Source organism: Oryx dammah, unplaced genomic scaffold (assembly GCF_014754425.2).
Source record: "Oryx dammah isolate SB20612 unplaced genomic scaffold, SCBI_Odam_1.1 HiC_scaffold_23, whole genome shotgun sequence".
Classification (NCBI taxonomy): Eukaryota; Metazoa; Chordata; class Mammalia; order Artiodactyla; family Bovidae; genus Oryx; species Oryx dammah.
In genome coordinates this window covers 72,630,894-72,650,437 of record NW_024070207.1, presented here as the reverse complement: position 1 = coordinate 72,650,437, position 19,544 = coordinate 72,630,894, and the positions used below count along the sequence as shown (strand labels likewise).

The following is a 19,544-nucleotide window of genomic DNA, read 5'->3' as shown; positions in this document are numbered from 1 at the left end:
AGGAGAAGGGGACAACAGAGGATGAGATGGTTGAATGGCATCACCAACTCAAGGGACATGAGTTTGAGCAAGCCCTGGGAGTTGGTGATGGACAGTGAAGCCTGGTGTTCCTCAGTCCATGGGGTCACAACGAGTTGGACATGACTGACCAACTGATCTGAACTGACTGACACATTCAATATGGTATTATTCAAAATATATAAGGAATTCCTACAACTCAGCAGCAAAAAATAAAAACAGGAACAGAAACAAACAAACAAAAAATTCCAAAAGTCCATTAAAAATGTGCTAAAGATCTGGGCAAGCTGTTCCAAAGAAGATACATAGATGGCCAATAGGTACATGAAAAGGTGCTCAACATCACTAACCATTAGGGAAATGCAAATCAAAATCACAGTGAGATATCTCCTCACAGCTGTCACAATAGCTACCATCAGAAAGACAAGATTAACAAATGGTAGTGAGGATGTAGAGAAAAGGTAAACCTTGTATACTGTTGATGGGAGTGTAGACTGGTATGGCCACTATGGAAAACAGTATGCAGGTTTCTCAAGAAATTAAAAATAGAACTCAACACAATTCAGTAATCCCATTTCTGTGTATATATCAAAAGAAAATGAAACCATTATCTCAAAGAGATATTTGTACTCAAATGTCCATTGCAGCAAGCCAAGGTGTGGAAAGAAAATAAGTTGTCATTTAATGATGAATGTGGATAAAGAAAATATGGTATATGTTTACAATGGAAGTGACAGAATTTCAGCTGAGTTATTTAAAACCCTGAAAGATGAAGCGTTAAAGTGGTACACTCAACATGCCAGAAAATTTGGAAAGCTCAGTAGTGGCCACAGGACTGGAAAAGGTCAGTTTTGATTACAGTCCTAAAGAAGGGCAATACCAAAGAATGCTCAAACCATGATACAATTGCCCTTATTCCACCTGCTAGCAAGGTTATGCTCAATATCCTTCAAGCTAGGCTTCAGCAGTATGTGAACCAAGAACTTCCAGATGTACAAGCTGGGTTTTGAAGAGGCAGAGGAACCAGAGATCAAATTACTAACATCTATTGGAGCATGGAGAAAGCAACAGAGTTCCAGAAAAACATCTACTCTGTTTCATTGACTACATAAAGCCTTTGCCTTTGTGGATCACAACAGGAAAATTCTTAAAGAGATGAGAATACCAGACCACCTTACCTATCTCCTGAGAAATCTGTATGTGGGTCAAGAAGCAACAGTTAGAATTGGACATGGAACAACTGCCTGGTTCAAAACTGGGAAAGGAGTATGACAAGGCTGTATATTGTAACCCCGTTTATTTAACTTATATGCAGAGTACATCACGTAAAATGCAGGGCTGGATGAATCACAAGCTAGAATCAAGATTGCTGGGAGAAATAGCAACAACCTCAGATATGCAGATGATACCACCCTTATGGCAGAAAGCGAAGAGGAACTAAAGAATCTCTTGATAAGGGTAAAAGAGGAGAGTGAAAAAGCTGGCTTAAAATTCAGCATTCCAAAAACTAAGATCATGGCATCTGGTCCCATCACTTCATGGGAAATAAAAGAGGAAAAAGTGGAAACATTGACAGATTTTTTTTTATTGGGCTCCAAAATCACTGTGGACAGTAACTGTAGCCATGAAATTAAAAGATGCTTGCTTCTTAGAAGGAAAAGTATGACAAATTTAGACAGTGTATTAAAAAGCAGAGACATCACTTGGCCGACAAAGGTCCATGTGAGTCAAAGCTATGGTTTTTTCTGTAGTCATGTATGGATGTGAGAGTTGGACCATAAAGAAGGCTAAGCACCAAATAACTGATGCTTTTGAATTGTGATGCTGGAGAAGACTCTTGAGAGTCCCTTGGACTACAAGGAGATCAAACCAGTCAATCCTGAAGGAAATCAACCCTTAACAGTCATTAGAAAGACTGATGCTAAAGCTGAAGTTACAATTTTTTGGCCACCTGATGCGAAGAGCCAACTTACTGGAAAAGACCCTGATGCTGGGAAAGATTGAAGGCAAAAGAGAAGAGGGTGGCAGAGGATGAGATGGTTAGACAGCATCACCAACTGACTCAATGGACTTGAATTTGAACAAACTCTGGGAGATAGTGAAGGACAGGGAAGCCTGGTATGCTGTAGTTCACGGGGTTGCAAGGAGTCAGACACTGACTTAGCAAATGAACAACAACAAACTCCCAGTGGGGATGAATCACATCTTAGCGTTTTTAAATAAATTCTTGTCCACTGCCCATTAATTTCTGCATTACATTTAATAAATAGTATATAAGCAGAAAGAGATTATTAAGTATTTGATGCTTATGATTTTTATAGTGAACACACTGTTTTATTTGTTAGTGTGAAGAAAGAATATAAAGAATAAAAATAGATTATTCCCAAACCTCAAAACTTCTGGCAGCTTGTTTCCAAATAATGCTGTGGAAATAGCCTATTAATTCTGATGCCAGTGGTTTTCCTGTTTGGTGACCTGAAAAAAAAACAAGCTCTAAGAACAAGAATCAAGATGTATTACATTAAATAAAGAGCAATAACTGTATTCAGAACCTATAATCTTTATGTAATGGACAAACACAACCACATTCAGACAGGTTTTCATCATCAATTTTAGATTTACTAGTAAAATTGACTATATAATACAATCAGAGTTTGCTACAATCACTGTAATTTTCCCATCAATCTGTAATAGTTTTCCAGCCCAGTTTCTTTTTAATGTATTTTCTATGTTCCAAATTTGATCACCATCTGGTGCCTTAATGTTATTATCAGTGAACAGACAGCAATGCTAGAAATCATTAATAAGAAGTGTTTATACTATTATATACTAACTAGATCAGTTCAGGTTCACAAGAAAGGGCAATTATACCTTAAAGCCTTTGTAAAATACTTTAAGACCATGTTTACACATAAACTCTATTACTTTAAATTGTAACAGGTCTCATTGTTTCTGGTCTAGACATTTACAGTGTTCAAATACATTAACACACTAAAGTAAAGTTTAATCTATAGTAGAATTCTATACCCCTTCCAATTCCACCTCTTTGTCACAATCAATTTCCACCAAAGTCTTGATTAGAAAACAGAGTCTCTCAGCAAAAGACACACAGATGTATAGAACAGTCTTTTGGACTCTGTGGGAGAGGGTGAGGGTGGGATGATTTGGGAGAATGGCATTGAAAAAACATTTATATTATCATATGTGAAATGAATCACCAGTCCAGGTTCAATGTATCAGACAGGGTACTCGGAGCTGGTGCACTGGGATGACCCAGAGGGATGGGACAGGGAGGGAGGGGGGGTTCAGGATGGGGAACACATGTACACCCATGGCAGATTCATGTCAATGTATGGCAAAACCAGTACAATATTGTAAAGTAATTAGCCTCCAATTAAAATAAATAATTTTATATTAAAAAAAAAGAGTCTCTGACCCCTCAACCCAGTCAGCAGACAAAGTTTGTTCCACGACTTAGTCAAAAATAGTTACATGAAAATAAAAAGCCCTGTAAAGTACGTACCTAAAATATTATAATACGTTGAAAGTATAACTGTATAATTAGATACCATAATACAACTTTGGCTAACTGTAATCATGGAAAATTAGTTATTCTAGATAATAAAGTTTTCTAGTTACCTGGTAGTTTACTTTCATCAAACAAAATATTTTTAAGAAGTCTAAATCACTTAAGGTTCTTAATTTTTCTAAAAATCATGTTTTAAGAATTATGTTTTTTCTTTTTAAAATAAATATATATTTTTTTAATGAATCATGTTTTAAAAGAAAGAAAGACAGAAAAACGCCCAGGAAATGAACCAATAAGAAAGTCCATTTTACCATCTGGATCTCTGATACAATGAAAGAAACCAACATGAAACACTTTCATCTCAGCCAGATCCTCCCAGAGTGGCTCCTCCAGCCTTCAGTGGTGGAAAGCTATTATCCATGAATATATCTAGTCTTCTTTTTTAAAAAAATTTCTTTTAAACACACTTTCTAGTTTATGAAGCATAATTTAACTATTTTTAGACTATTCAAGGTCAAAAATAACAGCTATTGTATTTTATTATACTGTTAGGATACCATAATGATGACTTCAGTGATTATTATATAGTAAGGAAATGGCAACCCACTCCAGTATTCTCGCCTTGAAAATCCCATCGATGGAAGAGCCTGGTAGGCTACAGTCCACGGGGTCACAAAGAGTCAGACACGACTGAGCAACTTCACATATTATTATACTCTTAAAAGTATTTAAAGTGCTTTTATACAATTTATAAGGTTTTTCCCTCCCTTGTAATCAGGATATCTCTATATTTCCTTGTAGGTCCTTTCTCCCTTTATAATATACTACCATTAAAATGCTGAGGGTTGGAAAATCATATAACCAACCTTATCAACACTGGGTCTAAAAATAACTGGATTCTTAGTGAGGATATGGAGGAAAGGTGTCATCAGTTAAATACAATTTATAGAATCTAGAGTTCAAAAGACTCAGAGATTATCTAGTCAAAAGATTTCCTTTAAAAATCAATGCTTTTGTTTTTATAAAACATGATTCATACTTATAAAATTCAAGCAATCTGGTAAACAACAAAAAAGCAACAAATCAACAAAACTTCCACAACTCAGAATAAATCCCAGTGTTAACATTAGTGACTATCGTTCCAGTAATATCTCTATATGTATAAAGTTGAAAGAACAGATTAGGGTAAGAATTTTCTAAGAAAGAGTTCACACTATCTGTGTTCTTCAGAGTATAAGGTTCTATAGAGAGATGGGGGATTAATGGAATGCTGAGATTTGGCTCTACGTCTTTGCTTTAACTACAACAACTTTAATTTGTTTTATTGGGGGCAGGTTCACATAAGATTGCATCACAAAAGGATGCTACTGCTGCTGAAAAGAAATAAAAAATTAGGAATGTGGTTCACAACCTTCATTATATAGTTGGAAAAAACCAAGATCCAGAGGTATTACTGACTTGCTTGAAGGTACACAAACTATTCTGAGATCAAACTGAAACATGAAATTAGGCTTCTAACCTCACAATTGGTGGCTCAGACGGTAAAGCGTCTGCCTGCAATGAGGGAGACCCGGGCTCGATTCCTGGGTTGGAAAGATCCCCTGGAGAAGGAAATGGCAATCCACTCTAGCACTCTTGCCTGGAAAATCCCATGGACGGAGGAGTCTGATAGGCTACAGTCTATGGGGTTGCAAAGAGTCGGACACGACTGAGCGACTTTACTTCACTCCATCCTGGTTTACCACATAGGTGGAATCTGGTTAGGTGAATTGTTATAGTTAAAAGATATTAGGGAGGAAAAATAGTAACTGAGAAAAAGAAAAAAAATCTGTTATCTGAGGATTTTCCTACTGTTCTGATATCCATCTCTGAAGGACATGCATATGAACACTTTTCTAAAACATCTGCAAAAATCCTACTGACCTATAATGATTTCTTCAACCTTCTTCTTTGCAAACAATTCTTCCCTCCTTTGTAAAAGGATGTCAATGTGGAGCAGTTGAGCTTTACTAGTATCTTCTGATGACTGAAAATGTTCACAGATGATCTTCAGGAAATAAAATCCAATAGATCCTCTGTTCAAGAAAACACAATTTTAAGTGGTGTGAATAAAATAACTTTTTTTAATTAACAAGCCTAAAATTTGTTTGAGCATGACCCAAACAGGCAAGATAAAACTATATCTGCTTAAGTAATACCATTAAATATCTCAACAAAACTATTTGTCAATAACAGATAATTTAATTCACTTCCTGTTTAATTTATCAAGCCACAAGCATTTTCTTCTTATAAATATATACAGTCAGATAATCCTCTCTTTATTAGTATTTAATTTATTCTTTTTCTCCAAAACTGATGCCAATTTATACATACTGGAACATGAGATATATGAAGTGAACATACACGAACAGACATTAGAAATTTACTAGTCCCTTGTCATGGGAACTTTTATGATCTACTCTAGAATCAACTTTCAAATATACCAGTACGTTACATTCTCAATATTCATTTATTTTATAACTGGAACTTTATACCTTTTGACTATCTTCTCAAGTCATTATGCTGTACAGCTTAAACTTACACGGTGCTGAATGTCAATTATATCTTAATAAAACTGAAAGAATAAAAAGAAATTTGCCAATTCCCTCGGTCAACAACTCCTTTAAAAATTATGGTTCATTACACAAATAATATAACAGTAGATAATGACTATGTTAAATGCAAAATTATGGTTCATTACACAAATAATATAACAGTAGATAATGACTATGTTAAATGCAAAGAGTTCATGGATTGGAAGACTTAGTATTGTTAAGATGGCAACACACCCAAAGTGATCTACAGATGTAATGCAATCCCTGTGAACATCCCAAAGATATTTTTTGCAGAAATGGAAAACTCCATCCTAAACTCATACAGAATATCAAGGTACCCAGAAGAGCCAAAACAATCCTGAAACAGAAGAATAAAGCTGATGGACTCATACTTCACGATTTCAAATTTTACTACAAAGATACAGTAATCAAAATAGTGTGGTACCGGCATAAAGATACATATACACCAATGGAATAAAATAAGAGTTTCGAAAGAAATTCTCACATATGTGGTCAGATGATTTTCAACAAGGGTGCCAAGACCATTCCATGAAGGAAAAAAAATCATTTTTTCAATAAACAGTGCTGGGACAATTGGATATCCATAAGCAAAAGAATGAAATTCTTTCTTTTCACTCTTTGATGAAATCACCTTACATCATATAAAAAAACGAACTCAAAATGGATCAAAGACCTAAAAAGAAGAACTAAAACATAAAACTTATAAAAGAAAATATAGGGGAAAATCTTTATAACACTGGATTTGACAATGATTTCTTTGATATGCACTAAAAACACAAATAACAAAATTAAAAACAAATAAACTGGACTATGTCAAAAATTTTTTAATTTTGTATATCAAAGAATACAATGAAAACGGTGAAAAGGCAAACATCTGATACACAGTTAACATCCAGATATATAAACTCAACAAAAAACCCCAACTGACTTAAAAATAGGCAAAGAGGTTGATTAGACATTTTCCCAAAGAAGGATTTCCCTGGTGGCTCAGTTGGTAAAGAGTCTGTCTGCAATGTGGGAGACCTGGGTTCAATCCCTGGGTCGGGAAGATCCCCTAGAGAAGAAAATGGCAACCCACTCCAATATTCTTACCTGGAGAATTCCATGGACAGAGGAGCGTGGTGGGCTACAGTTCATGGGGTCACAAAGAGTCAGACATGACTGAGTGACTAACTTTCACTTTAAAAACAATAAAAAATCAACTGACTTTTAAAATGGGCAAAGATGATATGGGGTGGGAGGTGGGTTCATGATTGAGAACTCATGTATACCCGTGGCAGATTCATGTCAATGTATAGCAAAAGCAATACAGTATTGTAAAGTAAAATAGAGTAAAAATAAAAAATAAAATAAAATAAAATAAAATGGGCAAAGAGGTTGAATAGACATTTTTCCCAAAAAAAGATATACAAATGGCAAAAATCACATGAAAAATACTCAATATTACTAACCCATTAGTGAAATGCAATAAAAAGCACAATGATACCACCTCATACCCATTAAAATAGCTACTGTCAAAAAAACAAAAAACAAAAAAATGTTGGCCAGAATGTGGAAAACTTGTGCACTATTGGTGAGACAGTAAAATTGTATACCTGCTATGCAAACCAGTATGGTGATTCCTCCAAAAAATTACAAATAATTTCCATATAATCTACTGATTTTACTTTGTATAAACCCAAATGACCAAAAATAAAGTCTCAAAGAAATATTTTTACACCCAAGGGCATAGCAGTATTGTTCACAATAGCCAAAAGCTGGAAGTATTACAAGTCTCCATCAATGGATGAATGAATAAACAAAATGCAGTACATAACACAGAGGAATATTATTTAGCCTTTGAAGAGCAGGAAATTCTGACACATGCTACAACATTGATGAAACTTGAGGATACTATGCTAAGTGAAATACAATAATGGGAAAAGCATAAATAGTGTATAATTTCACTAATATGAGGTACCTACAATAGTCAAATGCATAGACAGACAGTAGAATGGTATATGCCACAGACAGGGAAACTGGAGAACAGAGACTTGTTACTGAATGGGTACAAAGCTGCAATTCTGCAAGATGAGAAGAGCTCAAGAGTTTTCTTAATGTACTTTAAACACTATGAATGTTCAATGTAACACACTTAACAATTTATGTGTACTTAACACTGATGAATTGTATACTTAAAAATAGTTAAGATGGTATGTTTTATGTTCTATATATTTTACCACAAAAATTTTAAATTGCTTTAAAAAATTAATTCAACAATTAAAATAAAATGGGTTTTGAACTTTCTGAAAACCATTTTTTCTGCATCTATTGAGAATATCATATGGGATTTATTTTTAAATTTGTTAATCTGGTGTATCATATTGATTTACTTGCATATATCAAAAAATCCATGCATCCCTGGGATAAATCACACTTGATCACAGTGTATGATCCTTTCTATGTGTTTTTGTATGTAGTTTGGCAGTATTTTGTTGAGGGTTTTTGTGTTTATGTTCATCAGCAATACTGGCCTAATTTTCTTTCTTGAGGATATCTTTGTCTGGTTTTGATATCAGGGTGATGGTAGCCTTCATAGCATAAGCTTGGGAATGTTCCTTTCTCTGCAATTTTTGGAAGAATTTCAGATGGGTAGGTATTAACAACCCATCTGAAGGGAACGGCACCCACTTCAGTATTTTTGCCTTGAGAACCCCATGAACATTATGAAAAGGCAAAGAGATAGGACACTGAGAGAGGAACTCCCCAGGTCGGTAGGTGCCCAATATGCCACTGGAGATAGTGGAGAAATAACTACAGAAAGAATGAAGGGATGGAGTTAAAGCAAAAACAACACCCAGTTGTGGATGCGACTGGTGATAGAAGCAAAGTCCAATGCTGAAAGAGCAATATTGCATAGGAAACCAGACAAACAGGAGATGGCAACAGTGAACATCAACATTCTAGGAATCAACGAACTAAGATGGACTGGAATGGGTGAATTTAACTCAGATGACTGTGGGCAAGAATCCCTTCGAAGAAATGGAGTAGCCATGATAGTCAACAAAAGAGTCCAAAATGCAGTACTTGGATGTAATCTAAAAAACGACAGAATAATCTCTGTTTATTTCCAAGACAAACCATTCAATATCACGGTAATGCAAGTCTAAGCCCCAACCAGTAACACTGAAGAAGTGGAAGTTGAATGGTTCTATGAAGACCTACAAGACCTTCTAGAACTAACATGCAAAAAATATGTCCTTTTCATTATAGGTCAGCAAAAACAAGACCAGGAGCTGACTGTGGCTCAGATCACGAGCTCCTTATTGCCAAATTGGAGAGAGTAGGAAAAACCACTAGACCATTCAGGTATGACCTAAATCAAATCCCTTATGATTATACAGTGGAAGTGATAAAAAGATTTAAGGGACTAGATCTGATAGACAGAGTACCTGATGAACTATGGACGGAGGTTTGTGACATTGTACAGAGCCAGGGATCAAGACCATCCCCACGGAAAAGAAATGCAAAAAAGCAAAACGGCTGTCTGGGGAGGCCTTACAAATAGCTGTGAAAAGAAGAGAAGCAAAAAGCAAAGAAGAAAAAGAAGGATATTCCCATTTGAATGCAGAGTTCCAAAGAATAGCAAGGAGAGATAAGAAAGCCTTCCTCAGCGATCAATGCAAAGAAATAGAGGAAAAGAACAGATTGGGAAAGACTAGAGATCTCTTCAAGAAAATTAGAGATGCCAAAGGAATATTTCATGCAAACATGGGCTCGATAAAGGACAGAAATGGTATGGACCTAACATGAGCAGGAGATATTAAGAAGAGGTGGCAAGAATACAAAGAACTGTACAAAAAAGATCTTCACAACCCAGATAATCACGATGGTGTGATCACTCACCTAGAGCCAGACATTATGGAACATGAAGTCAAGTGGGCCTTAGAAAGCACCACTACGAACAAAGCTAGTGGAAGTGATAGAATACCAGTGGAGCTATTTCAACTTCTAAAAGACGATGCTGTGAAAGTGCTGCACTCAATATGCCAGCAAATTTGGAAAACTCAGCAGTAGCCACAGGACGGAAAAGGTCAGTTTTCATTCCAAGCCCAAAGAAAGGTAATGCCAAAGAATGTTCAAAAAACTGCACAATTGCACTCATCTCACACGAGAGTAAAGTAATGCTCAAAATTCTCCAAGCCAGGCTTCAGCAATACGTGAACTGTGAACTTCCAAATGTTTAAGCTGGATTTAGAAAAGGCAGAGGAACCAAAGATCAAATTGCCCACATCCATTGGATCATCAAAAAAGTGAGAGAGTTCCATAAAAACATCTATTTCTGCTTTATTGACTATGCCAAAGCCTTTGATTGTGTGGATCACAATAAACTGTGGAAAATTCTTCAAGAGATGGGAATATCAGATCACCTGACCTGCCTCTTGAGAAACCTATATGCAGGTCAGGAAGCAACAGTTAGAACTGGACATGGGGAGGCAGTCCTAAGCCTAAGATGGTGGAGGAATAGGAGGGGGAGACCACTGTCACCCCCACAAATTCATCAAAAGAACATTTGAACGCTGAGTAAATTCCACAAAACAACTTCTAAGTGCCCACAGAAGACATCAGGCACCCAGAAAAGCAGCCCATTGTCTTTGAAAGGAGGTAGGAAAAAATATAAAAGACAAAAAATAGAGACAAAAGAGGTAGGGATGTAGCTCCGTCCCAGGAAGAGAGTCTTTAAAAAGAGAGAAGTTTCCAAACATCAGGAAACATTCTCATTGCTGCGTTTGTGGCGAGCCCTGGAACCACAGAGGGCAACATAACTGGGAGGAAAAATAAATAAATAATTAAAACCCACAGATTACAAGCCCAACGGTAACTACCAGAGCGGAGAAGTAGCGCAGAGGCCTGCATCCGCCACTAGCAAGAGGGCGCTGGGCAGGGAGGCACGGGCTGCATTGCTTAGAGTAAAGACTGGGCCTGAATGACCCGAGGGCAATCTGAGGGATCTAACTTGGGTGAGCAAACCAGACTGCAGGATAGCTACCATGCAAAAAGCCCTAACCTAAGACAGCGTCAGGCTTGCTCACAGAACAAAGGACTGAGCAGAGCTAGCCGGATGCAGACCATCCCCCTCTGGTGACAGGCAGCCAGAGCCAGAAGGAGGCAATCGCGGCCCCAGAGAGGAATTATCTACCAAACTGCAAGCATGCTTTGTTGCTAACTAAGACTTCTTGGGATTCTGGACAGTCAACATCTGCCTGAGAAGGTGCGCTGGTTGTACACCCAGAAAACCAAGCGGCAGGGATGGGGGAGGCGATAAGTCGCAGTGACCATGCTCACCAAACACCTCATCACCTGAGCTGCTCGGACCTGGGAAGGGCACAAAACGCAGGCTCAACTGAGTCTGCGCCTCTGAGGACTACTCGAGTACCTGTACCTGAGCGGCTTAGACCTGGGAGGTGCATACAACCCAGGGCCGGCCTCAGATAGTTCCCAGCAGAGCAACCTAGAGCCTAAGCAGTGTAGACAGGGAAAGCACACATGCCGTGAGTGGGGGCAAACCCAGTGTGGCCGAGACACTGCGAGCACAGGACAGTGTTATTTGTTTGCAGTGTTCCTTCTTCCCCACAGCACGACTAAACAAGTGAGCCTAAAAAAGTGTCTAAAAAACAAGAGCCTAAAAAATAACAAATAACACACAAGGGGATTCCCATAAGATAACAGCTGATCTTTCAATAGAAACTCTTCAGGCCAGGAGGGAATGGCAGGGCATACTTAAAGTGATGAAAGAAAATAACCTACAGCCCAGATTACTGTACCCAGCAAGGATCTCATTCAAATATGACGGAGAAATCAAAAGCTTTACAGACAAGCAAAAGCTGAGAGAATTCAGCACCACCAAACCAGCTCTCCAACAAATGCAAAAGGATCTTCTCTAAACAAGAAACACAAAAAGGGTGTATAAACTCGAACCCAAAACAATAAAGTAAATGGCAATGGGATGATACTTATCAATAATTACCTTAAACATAAATGGGTTGAATGCCCCGACCAAAAGAAAGACTGGCTGAATGGATACAAAAACAAGACCCCTATATATGCTGTCTACAAGAGAACCATCTCAAAACAAGGGACACATACAGTCTGAAAGTGAAGGGCTGGAAAAAGATATTCCACGCAAATAGAGACCAAAAGAAAGCAGGAGTAGCAATACTTATATCAGATAAAATAGGATTTAAAACAAAGGCTGTGAAAAGAAATAAAGAAGGACACTACGTAATGATCAAAGGATCAATCCAAGAAGAAAATGTAACAATTATAAATATATATGCACCTAACATAGGAGCACCGCAATATGTAAGGCAAATGCTACAAGTATGAAAGGGGAAATTAACAATAACACAGTAATAGTGGGAGACTTTAATACCCCACTCACACCTATGGATAGATCAACTAAACAGAAAATTAACAAGGAAACACAAACTTTAAATTATACAACAGACCAGTTAGACCTAATTGATATCTATAGGACATTTCACCCCGAAACAATGAATTTCACCTTTTTCTCACGGACACATGGAACCTTCTCCAGGACAGACCACATCCTGGGCCATAAATCTAGCCTTGGTAAATTAAAAAAAAAAACTGAAATCATTCCAAGCATCTTTTCTGACCACAGTGCATTAAGATTAGATCTCAATTACAGGAGGAAAACTATTAAAAATTCCAACATATGGAGGCTGAACAACACGCTGCTGAATAACCAACAAATCACAGAAGAAATCAAAAAAGAAATCAAAATATGCATAGAAATGAATGAAAATGAAAATGCAACAACCCAAAACCTGTGGGACACTGTAAAAGCAGTGCTAAGGGGAAAGTTCATAGCAATACAGGCATACCTCAAGAAACAAGAAAAAAGTCAAGTAAATAACCTAACTCTATACCTAAAGCAACTAGAAAAGGAAGAAATGAAGAACCCTAGGGTTAGTAGAAGGAAAGAAATCTTAAAAATTAGGGCAGAAATAAATGCAAAAGAAACAAAAGAGACCATAGCAAAAATCAACAAAGCCAAAAGCTGGTTCTTTGAAAGGATAAATAAAATTGACAAACCATTAGTCAGACTCATCAAGAAACAAAGGGAGAAAAATCAAATCAATAAAATTTGAAATGAAAATGAAGAGATCACAACAGACAACACAGAAATACAAAGGATCATAAGAGACTACTATCAGTAATTATATGCCAATAAAATCGACAACTTGGAAGAAATGGACAAATTCTTAGAAAAGTACAACTTTCCAAAACTGAACCAGGAAGAAATGGAAAATCTTAACAGACCCATCACAAGCACGGAAATTGAAACTGTAATCAGAAATCCTCCAGCAAACAGAAGCCCAGATCCAGATGGCTTCATAGCTGAATTCTACCAAAAATTTAGAGAAGAGATAACACCTATCCTATTCAAACTCTTCCAGAAAATTGCAGAGGAAGGTAACCTTCCAAACTCATTCTATGAGGCCACCATCACCCTAATACCAAAACCTGACAGGTATGCCACAAAAAAGAAAACTACAGGCCAATATCACTGATGAACATAGATGAAAAAATCCTTAACAAAACTCTAGAAATCAGAATCCAGCAACACATTAAAAAGATCATATATCATGACCAAGTGGGCTTTATCTCAGGATGCAAGGATTCAATATTTGCAAATCAATCAATGTAATACACCACATAAACAAATTGAAAAATAAAAGCCATATGATTATCTCAATAGACGCAGAGAAAGCCTTTGACAAAATTCAACATCCATTTATGATAAAAACTCTCCAGAAAGCAGGAATAGAAGGAACATACCTCAACACAATAAAAGCTATATATGACAAACCCACAGCAAACATTATCCTCAGTGGTGAAAAATTGAAAGAATTTCCCGTAAAGTCAGGAATAAGACAAGGGTGCCCACTTTCACCACTACTGTTCAACAGCTTTGGAAGTTTGGGCCACAGCAATCAGAGCAGAAAGAGAAATAAAAGGAATCCAAATTGGAAAAGAAGAAGTAAAACTCTCACTGTTTGCAAATGACATGATCTTCTACATAGAAAACCCTAAAGACTCCACCAGAAAATTACTAGAGCTTATCAATGAATATAGTAAAGTTGCAGGATATAAAATCAACACACAAAAATCCCTTGCATTCTTATACACTAATAATGAGAAAACAGAAAGAGAAATTAAGGAAACAATTCCATTCACCATTGCAACAAAAATAATAAAATACTTAGGAAATATCTACCAAAATAAAGATCTATATATAGAAAACTATAAAACACTGGTGAAAGAAATCAAAGAAGACACTAATAGATGGAGAAATATACCATGTTCATGGATCAGAAGAATCAATATAGTGAAAATGAGTATACTGCCCAAAACAATCTATAGATTCAATGCAATCCCTATCAAACTACTGATGCTATTTTTCACAGAGCTAGAACAAATAATTTCACAAATTGTATGGAAATACAAAAAACCTCAAATAGCCAAAGCAATCTTGAGAAAGAAGAATGGAACAGGAAGAATCAACCTGCCTGACCTCAGGCTCTACTACAAAGCCACAATCATCAAGACAGTATGGTACTGGCACAAACACAGAAATACAGATCAATGGAACAAAATAGAAACCGCAGAGATAAATCCACGCACCTATGGACACCTTATCTTAGACAAATGAAGCAAGAATATACAATGGAGAAAAGACAATCTCTTTAACAAGTGGTTCTGGGAAAACTGCTGAACCACTTGTAAAAGAATAAAATTAGAACACTTTCTAACACCATACACAAATGTAAGACTAGAAACTATAAAACTTTTAGAGGAGAACATAGGCAAAACACACTCGGACATAAAGCACAGCAGGATCCTCTATGACCCACCTCCCAGAATACTGGAAATAAAAGCAAAAATAAACAGATGGGACCTAATTAAAATTAAAAGCTTCAGCACAACAAAGGAAGCTGTAAGCAAGGTGAAAATACAGCCTTCAGAATGGGAGAAAATAATAGCAAATGAAGCAACTAACAAAGGACTAACCTCAAAAATATACAAGCAGTTACTGTAGCTCAATTCCAGAAAAATAAATGACCCAATCAAAAAATGGGTCAAAGAACTAAACAGACATTTCCCCAAGGACATACAGATGGCTAACAAACACATGAAAAGATGCTCAACATCACTCATTATCAGAGAAATGCAAATCAAAACCACAATGAGGTACCATCTCACACCAGTCAGAATGGCTGCTATCCAAAAGTCTACAAGCAATAAATGCTGGAGAGGTTGTGGAGAAAAGGGAACCCTCTTCCACTGTTGGTGGGAATGCAAACTAGTACAGCCACAATGGAGAACAGTGTGGAGATTCGTTAAAAAACTGGAAATAAAACTGCCATACGACCCAGCAATCCCATTGCTGGGCATATACATCGAGGAAACCAGAACTGAGAGAGACATGTGTACCCCAATGTTCACCGCAGCATTGTTTATAATAGCCAGGACATGGAAGCAACCTAGATGTCCATCAGCAGACTAATGGATAAGAAAGCCGTGGTACATATACACAATGGAGTTTAACTCAGCCATTAAAAATACATTTGAAACGGTTCTAATGAGGTGGATGAAACTGGAGATTATACAAAGTGAAGTAAGCCAGAAAGAAAAACACCAATACAGTACCAGTTCAGTTGCTCAGTCATGTCCAACTCCTTTTGATCCCATGAAGCAGCACGCCATGCCTCCCTGTCTAACACCAACTCCCAGAGTTCACTCAAAACTCATGTCCATCGAGTCGGTGATGCCATCCAGCCGTCTCATCCTCTGTTGTCCACTTCTCCTCCTGCCTTCAATCCCTCCCAGCATCAGGGTCTTTTCCAATGAGTCAACTCATCGCATGAGGTGGTCAGAGTATTGGAGTTTCAGCTTCAGCTTCAGTCCTTCCAATGAACACCCAGGACAGATCTCCTTTAGGATGGACTGGTTGGATCTCCCCGCAGTCCAAGGGACTCTCAAGTCTTCTCCAACATCAAAGTTTAAAAGCATCATTCTTTGGTGCTCAGCTTTCATCAGTGTCTTATAATTTTCCGTACACAGTTCTTTTGTCTCCTTAGGTAAGCTTATTCCTAGATATTTTATCCTTTTTCTTGCAGTAGTGAATGAGACTGATTCCTTAATTTCTTTCTGATTTTTCATTGTTAGTATATAGAAATGCAAGTGATTTCTGTGTATTGACCTTGTATCCTTCAACTGGCTGAATTCACTGATTAGATCTAGTAATTTTCTGTTAGTTTCTTTTGGGTTTTCTTTGTATTATATCATGTAATCTGCAAATAGTGAGAGTTTTACCTCTTCTTTTCCCATCTGGATTCCTTTTATTTCAGTTTCTTCTCTAATTGCCATATCAACTAGAAGACTTAATTTAATTTGAAAATAAATTAATCAAACAGTTAACTGATAATTAATAATAATTATTAACAATTAATTTCATTAATCTTCTAATTTAATGTTTTTTATTGCCAAATTCAGGCTTAAATTGAAGAAAGTAGGGAAAACCACTAGGCCATTCAGGTATGACCTAAATCAAATTCCTTATGATTATACAGTAGAAGTGAGAAATAGATTTAAGGGACTAGATCTGATAGCTAGAGTGCCTGATGAACCATGGACGGAGGTTCATGACATTGTACAGAAGACAGGGATCAAGACCATCCCCAAGGAAAAGAAATGCAAAAAAGCAAAATGGCTGTCTGGAGAGGCCTTACAAATAGCTGTGAAAAGAAGAGAAGTGAAAAGCAAAGGAGAAAAGGAAAGATATAAGCATCTGAATGCAGAGTTCCAAAGAATAGCAAGGAGAGATAAGAAAGCCTTCCTCAGCTATCAATGCAAAGAAATAGAGGAAAACAACAGAATGGGAAAGACTAGAGATCTCTTCAAGAAAATTAGAGATACCAAGGGAACATTTCATGCAAAGATGGGCTCGATAAAGGACAGAAATGGTATGGACCTAACAAGCAGAAGATATTAAGAAGAGGTGGCAAGATACACAGAAGAACTGTACAAAAAAGATCTTCATGACCCAGATAATTACGTTGGTGTGATCACTCAACTAGAGCCAGACATCCTGGAATATGAAGTCAAGTGGGCCTTAGAAAGCATCACTATGAACAAAGCTAGTGGAGGTGATGGAATTCCAGTTGAGCTACTTCAATTCCTGGAGGATGATGCTGTGAAAGTGCTGCACTCAATATGCCAGCACATTTGGAAAACTCAGCAGTAGCCACAGGACTGGAAAAGGTCAGTTTTCATTCCAATCCCAAAGAAAGGCAATACCAAAGAATGCTCAAACTACTGCACAATTGCACTCATCTCACATGCTAGTAAAATAATGCTCAAAATTCTCCAAGCCAGGCTTCAGCAATACATGAACTGTGAATTTCCAGATGCTCAAGCTGGTTTTAGAAAAGGCAGAGGAACCAGAGATCAAACTGCCAACATCCACTGGGTCATGGAAAAAGGAAGAGAGTTCCAGAAAAACACCTATTTCTACTTTATTGACTATGCCAAAGCCTTTGACTGTGTGGATCACAATAAACTGTGGAAAATTCTGAAAGAGATGGGAATACCAGACCACCTGACCTGCCTCTTGAAAAACCTATATGCAGGTCAGGAAGCAACAGTTAGAACTGGACATGGAACAACAGACTGGTTCCAAATAGGAAAAGGAGTACGTCAAGGCTGTATATTGTCACCCTGCTTATTTAACTTATATGCAGAGTACATCGTAAGAAACGCTGGGCTGGAAGAAGCACAAGCTGGAATCAAGATTGCCATGAGAAATATCAATCACCTCAGATATGCAGATGACACCACCCTTATGGCAGAAAGTGAAGAGGAACTCAAAAGCCTCTCGATGAAAGTGAAAGAGGAGAGTGAAAAAGTTGGCTTAAAGCTCAACATCCAGAAAATAAAGATCATGGCATCTGGTCCCATCACTTCATGGAAAATAGTTGGGGAAACAGTGGAAACAGTGTCAGACTTTAGTTTTTTGGGCTCCAAAATCACTGCAGATGGTGACTGCAGCCATGAAATTAAAAGACGCTTGTCCTTGGAAGGAAAGTTATGACCAACCTAGATAGCATATTGAAAAGCAGAGACATTACTTTGCCAACAAAGGTCCATCTAGTCAAGGCTATGGTTTTTCCTGTGGTCATGTATGGATGTGAGAGTTGAACTGTGAAGATAGCTGAGCGCCGAAGAATTGATGCTTTTGAACTGTGGTGTTGGAGAAGACCCTTGGACTGCAAGGAGATCCAACCAGTCCATTCTAAAGGAGATCAGTCCTGGGTGTTCATTGGAAGGACTGATGCTAAAGCTGAAACTCCAGTACTGTGGCCACCTCATGCGAAGAGTTGACTCATTGGAAAAGACCCTGATGCTGGGAGGGATTGGGGTGCAAGAGGAGATGGGGACGACAGAGGATGAGATGGCTGGATGGCATCATCGACTCGATGGACATGAGTCTGAGTGAACTCCAGGAGTTGGTGATGGACAGGGAGGCCTGGCATTCTGCGATTCATGGGGTTGCAAAGAGTTGGACATGACTGAGCGACTGAACTGAACTGAACTGATGGGACCAGATGCTGCAGCCTCTCTGAACCACTAATCATATTCTGAATACGTCCTTATTCCTCCTTTCCATCTTCCTAATCCTCTCCAACCTTCAAAGCCCAGCTCACATCTCACTTTCAAAGAAACTTTTCTGATGTTTCCAGTACACAATGGTCTAGGCCTCTTCTGAATTCCTATACTAATTTGTCAATTATTCTCCTTTTCCATGTGCTGTCTTGCACTGTTATCTTTACAAATATCTTCTTTACAGTAAGACTTGTAAGTTCCCTGAAAGAAGCCCCTATGTGTTCCATATGTTGTCCTTTAAATAGACGATGCTAAATTGGACTAAATTTTAGCACCTTGTGCTCACATTTTTGATCACTTTAATCTTCCTGTCAGTAATTACTACTTACTCACCTATGAAAATCTTACCATTTCTTAGTCGCTATCCCCTTCATTAAGCATTCTGTGACCAACGGACCCCACAGTGAGCTTTTACTCCTTCTTCTAAAGTCCTACAGGATTCATATAAATCACCTATACTATGCATTTCTCAAATTCTACATTTTACTGTCAGCTGACTGATCAAGCATACACACGCTTAGCTTATTGTAGTGGACAGTAAATTCATTGGAGGAATGTCTGCTTCTTATATTTCTTTTTATCTCCAACCATACCCCTGACAACATGTTGCACTAGACACAATTTTTGTTGATAAAATGAACTGCAATGCA

The 19,544-nt window shown here is 37.6% G+C and overlaps 1 protein-coding gene across 1 annotated transcript in view; it reads right to left on the bottom strand.

Moving 5' to 3' along the window:
• The window catches only part of TEX11 (testis expressed 11), a 239,607-nt gene that overhangs the window by 109,459 nt on the left and 110,604 nt on the right, over window positions 1-19,544 (bottom strand). Inside the window, exons 14-15 of the mRNA XM_040265735.1 lie at window positions 5,471-5,622; window positions 2,408-2,493 (exon numbers count right to left, since the gene is read on the bottom strand). Of these exons, the coding sequence (XP_040121669.1) occupies window positions 2,408-2,493; window positions 5,471-5,622 (238 nt within the window). The remainder of the gene's footprint in view (window positions 1-2,407; window positions 2,494-5,470; window positions 5,623-19,544) is intronic.